At 25.0% G+C, this 6,055-nt stretch overlaps 1 protein-coding gene across 1 annotated transcript in view; it reads right to left on the reverse strand.

The window, feature by feature from the left end:
• Window positions 1–1,519: 1,519 nt before the first annotated feature.
• Window positions 1,520–6,055, reverse strand: part of LOC111628777 (dynein heavy chain 2, axonemal-like) — a 31,321-nt gene continuing 26,785 nt past the window's right edge. Inside the window, exon 7 of the mRNA XM_023372623.1 lies at window positions 1,520–1,552. Within this exon, the coding sequence (XP_023228391.1) occupies window positions 1,520–1,552 (33 nt within the window). The remainder of the gene's footprint in view (window positions 1,553–6,055) is intronic.

Here is a 6,055-nt window from a genome sequence, read left to right on the forward strand (position 1 = left end):
AAATTATACATTTTTTAAGATTTTTGATTTTGTTGAAAATTTTCTGTATAACTAGTTTTAAGAAAACACAAGAAAACTTATAATCTAATCTGTTTTTTTTTTTAAATAACATTGACACAATCTTATTTTATGGTAGAATAACATTTGAGTAGTTGGTTTTGCCCATGAGAGAAGAGGTTGTGATACTAGAAGAGCACAAGACCTCTTCATTTATTGTTGTTTTGAGAGGTGCCACGTATAAGAAGACACTAGTCAATTTTTCTTTTTTCTTTATCTTATGAAAACAGGTTGAATCTATCAATGAATATAATCTTAAATTTAGAAAGTAATTTCAAAAAATTTAATAAATATTAAATTTATTTAAATGTAAAAAAGACTTTTTTTTAGTTAAGCCAATAAAACCCACAAACAATGAGTGGTTTTATAAAATTAAAAGAACAAAAAAAAGGAATATATGAATTAAGGAAGACAAAGTCTTTAAAAAAATGAATTTATCATCCATTTTATTAGTTTCGTTTACAAAGATAGAACCAGATTCCTAGTGGCATTTTCTAAATATAAACGCATCTTTCAGAATGCGAGAACAGCACGTACGAGTTGAGGAAGAGGAAGAAAAACAAATTCCCCCCTTATGCTTACCCCTGTCCTATACGCCTCCGTTTTGTTGTAAGATAGACCTCACCCCAGGCTGAGTTGTGAAGATTTAGTTTCAACTGTATGACTGTATAGTTCCTCTGATGATGACAGTGCACGCTGACAAATGGTCACAGCCTACTTTAAAATAACTACAGTCAATCTGTGTTAAGTATTATTGTTTTCTTGGAATTGCCAGCTTTATGTAAATATATTCTACGTCATATTTTCCATTCTGAAGTTAAAAATATGAAAGAGAAACTTAATTATGTTTACATACGCGTGTACATAAATATATAATATATATGTTTTTTTTTTTTAATGCAAATTCAATTTTGATATGACTACATCATAGAAAGGATTAGACGACTTGCTTACATTTGTATTTCTACAAGAGAATTTCTGTAGAATAAAATTATTTATGTATTTTTTTTCAAGATTTTTTTTACTTTTTTGAGAAAATAAAATCGGTAAAACCCTTCGCTTTTGAACTAGATAAGACGAATAGTTTGTCTTCTTAAAAGTGACGACTGTAAAGTGTTTTGTTCTTGAACTAAATGCATCTTTTTGGATGGTGTTTGAGGTTATTGCTCTAAAAAATATATATTTCTTCTTGTTTTTTTTCCTGTTCGAGATGACAAATTTGTACAGAAAAAGTAATAGTTTTATCTGCGAACAATGAAAAACGATTTCATAAATAGAGAAAAAATATATATAGTTTTGATTATTTATGAAGCTATATTTTTCTGTATATTTTATTTTCTAATACGAATTTATTCTGACAGAATTATATATATTATAAAGTGTATTATTTTCACCAATCATTGAAATTTCGAATTTTATATAGTGTTATTTTACTTGTTTCCTTTCGTATTTAACCTTATGTTTATATATAAAAAAAGAAATCGAGTAATTCATTCTTATCAATGCAATTACTACCAAGTAGAGATTTCTATTTCATTAACACCTTCTCAATAATAAATTGTAACGTTAAAGGAAAATTATATTTAAGTAATATATAACTAAAATTAGTTTAAAATGATTTCTTGTTTTATTAAATAAATCATGTGTTACTTATAATAGTTATAAACATTAAATTTAATGATTGATAATGTTCATAAATTTTTATTATTTAACATAATAATTCGATTATTTTAAATATATTACTTATTTTAATATATATGTATATAGTATTTACTCTTAATTAAATTGAGAACAGAATAGGATTTATATCTTTATGTACAACACGTACAAAGTTTGTTTTATTTAGCTTAGTAAATGCTTAAGGAATTAACATATATACATAATAATATATATATGTATTATTTCTTACAGTAGCATACATATCACAATTAGACAGGTATGTTTATTAACAATAATTGAAGATAATTCATATATTTTTAATTTATTAGTATATGAAAAATGCGCAAGTTAGAATAGTGTATATCATTATAATTTACAGTATATATGAATATTTTTAATTGTTATGTTTTCGTCATAAATAGAAAAATTATTACTGATTAAATAACGAATGTTAAATTTACTTTCTAATCGATTATTTTATCGGTAAGACAAAAGAATCGATTACAGAATATACTTTAAAATCGAGTAGTTTATCATAATCGATTACAAAAGGTGTTTGAAATCGATTTTACAACAATCGATTATAATGTTTAAAATCGAATACTTTATAATAATCGATTACAAAGACGTTTGAAATCGAATATTTTACAATAATTGACGAGAAAGTATATTTACAATCGATTTATTATAGTATATACATACAGATTTTCTTTATCAACAGATTTATAAACGTAAATAAATTTAAAAATTTATTCTGATATGCTCTGTAATTATTGATATTAAAGGCATTTCTTAGAAGTCAAAAGCTAGAATTTAAAAACATTCTTACATATCAAATGTAAAAATTTTTCCCGTCTTTTTTTTCATATGTGAATTTTTATGAGTGAATAAAGCATTCATTAAACATTAACTCAATGCATTTTCTTTCACAATTTAAAGATTTGCTCGGTTATGAAAGAAAATCGGTCTCGTTTTTTTTATGAAGAATTGACTAAGAGATTATAAATATATAAAGTGTGTTTAATATTAATGATAATGTTATATTTTTTCGAATTTATAATATTTCTTTTTCGTTTTTTAATCGTGATCTATATAATAGCACGTGGGAAACAATTAGGTTAACCAGAAACGTTTTAAGATAAGAATACTTTAGTGTATTAACACCCTTAATTGAANAATAGTGTATATCATTATAATTTACAGTATATATGAATATTTTTAATTGTTATGTTTTCGTCATAAATAGAAAAATTATTACTGATTAAATAACGAATGTTAAATTTACTTTCTAATCGATTATTTTATCGGTAAGACAAAAGAATCGATTACAGAATATACTTTAAAATCGAGTAGTTTATCATAATCGATTACAAAAGGTGTTTGAAATCGATTTTACAACAATCGATTATAATGTTTAAAATCGAATACTTTATAATAATCGATTACAAAGACGTTTGAAATCGAATATTTTACAATAATTGACGAGAAAGTATATTTACAATCGATTTATTATAGTATATACATACAGATTTTCTTTATCAACAGATTTATAAACGTAAATAAATTTAAAAATTTATTCTGATATGCTCTGTAATTATTGATATTAAAGGCATTTCTTAGAAGTCAAAAGCTAGAATTTAAAAACATTCTTACATATCAAATGTAAAAATTTTTCCCGTCTTTTTTTTCATATGTGAATTTTTATGAGTGAATAAAGCATTCATTAAACATTAACTCAATGCATTTTCTTTCACAATTTAAAGATTTGCTCGGTTATGAAAGAAAATCGGTCTCGTTTTTTTTATGAAGAATTGACTAAGAGATTATAAATATATAAAGTGTGTTTAATATTAATGATAATGTTATATTTTTTCGAATTTATAATATTTCTTTTTCGTTTTTTAATCGTGATCTATATAATAGCACGTGGGAAACAATTAGGTTAACCAGAAACGTTTTAAGATAAGAATACTTTAGTGTATTAACACCCTTAATTGAATCAAGCGATATACGATGGGAAAACGTTTCATGACAGTTTTCAGCGAATGGTTTTCGTCATGTTCTACTGATTGATAATTTATTTTTAGGGCGAAGTTCGTGGATAGAATGTGATCTAACCTCAGGCTGATAAGAGATTCTCGCTCCGTAACAAATGAAGTTACCCACTGGGATATTGTTGAAAGGGTTGGTTTTGATATAGAGAGACAACATTATTACAAGAACAGAGCTTTTTGTTGTTACTATTGATCTGAAATTCAATAGCCCTCTCAGTGTGCATAACTTCATAATTTCTGCTTCTACCATATAATTATTTCATCCTCTAGTTTCTTTAAGTCTATGGCCAGAAAATACAAAAATTGATTTCCATAACAGATTTTTAAAAATATATATATATATTTAATATCCTTCTTACAAAGTGACAAATATTACTCGTAATAAATCGGGTTTCTCTCAAGAGAAGTATCTTGTTATATTATTCTTTTACTAAAATAAAATACAATAAAATATTCTTTTATTTTTATAAAAAAAATAATACAAAGAATTTTTTGTATTATTTCTTAAAATAATGCATAATAACGTTTATAGCTATAACAAAATATCGATTTTTCTCTTATAAAGGTATAATGGACGATATTCTTTGTTTAAGAAGCTTAAAATCAGCAAAACTTGAAATAGCAAAACTCAATGGGGCATTTTTGATCTCCTGACTCAGCTACTTAAAAGATCTAGCTGTAATAATATCAAGTACATTGTTTCCTTCCCGAAAGGTGGTTGAGCTTACATACCTGAAGTGCACTTAATTGCCCGCAGGTAAAAGTAACGATTAGAGGTAGGATAGAGAGCTTCACATCACTAATCGATGTAATTATGTTGGTTTTGGCGTATCTCGCGGGAATATAGAAGGCGTTTCTGTTATCTTTCGCTAGTCATCACTTTTACAGGAGGTGATGCAATTACTTAAGACATTTCCAATTTTATAGTTGATTTTTACGATTTCTGTCTCGTATAAAAATTAATAACGTGGAAAGTTTTATATTTCATTCTTTGTCTTCTACTCATTTAAGATGATGTTACGCTTTTCCATTAGTAAAGACACTACGAAACTCTTAGTTATTGCGGATGAATAATTTGATTTTTGAACAAATTTAGCTTTATTGTGAATTTCCTTAACAATTTTGCGGTCGATCTTTAAAGTATAAAGTAACAATTCGCCGTAATGTCCGCAGCTGACCCTAATGTAACTTTTCATCCTAATGTAACGATTGACCCTAATGTAACAATGTTCTTTATAATCGAGTCACGTAGAGATTTAAAGACAAATTTTTTTAAAAAAATATAAAGAATATCACTTTTTAAATTCAAGCTAACATGTAAAGTTGTTACATTACGAGTTATATTCACGAGAACGTAACTCTTAACGCAACAGTTTTTTATGTATATAGCCTAATAATAGGGCGTATACAAATTTTAAAATATATTTTTATATAAAAAGAAAAAGAAACGAAGATTAATCAAAATAGAACGTCAAGAAATAAAGTTTAATCTATTTGGATCTTATTCCTTAAGGTACACTTCAACATTTTAGAGTTAAAAAAGACTTTCTAGATGTTTAGTTATGATTCACCGCATCTGTCAAAACTTCGTTGAAGAAACAATTGCATTTTTTCCTACTTTTTTGCTTTTTGTTTTTGTTCTCATTCCTTAATAGAATATTTTATTTGAGAATTTTTATAGAAAATAAGTTTAAAAAAAAGAAAAAAAAGTCAAAAGTAATCTTCTATATCATAAACCACTCCTCAATGCACCTGATCTACAATAACTCAAAATGGATAAATAAATTTTTCTAGTATGAAAGAATTAAAAACTAACTAAAAATAGTTATTGTTACTTTTGATATATTCGAATAAAAAATTTTAAAAAATATATCTGAAATGGAAAAATATTCCCAAGAATATTCTCAAACGTTATTTGTATGAGTAAAATAGAAAAGTATTAAAAATCTTATGGATGATTGTTCTCTTAATTAAGTTTTTTTTTCCTCCTTTTCTTTTTTCTAAGTTTCCTTTTCAAATCCCAAAGTGACTTAATTTTGAAAAGACAAAATCTTTAATGTTATAATTGAGTCAGTTGTAAATAAATGGATTGAAGTGAAAGGAAAAAAAAGGAAACTAAAAAAGGACATATTTCAAAGTGGCAGAAAATTGCATCACTTAATGATACAGATAATATAATTATATAATTTTTTGATTAAAATAAATTATATAAAATATATAAATAATTATTCACGAATAGATTTTTATTAAAATTATTTTATAAAATATATTAAATAATTTACTTA

Source organism: Centruroides sculpturatus, unplaced genomic scaffold (genome assembly GCF_000671375.1).
Source record: "Centruroides sculpturatus isolate CEXI.00-Female unplaced genomic scaffold, Cexi_2.0 scaffold34, whole genome shotgun sequence".
Taxonomy (NCBI): domain Eukaryota; kingdom Metazoa; phylum Arthropoda; class Arachnida; order Scorpiones; family Buthidae; genus Centruroides; species Centruroides sculpturatus.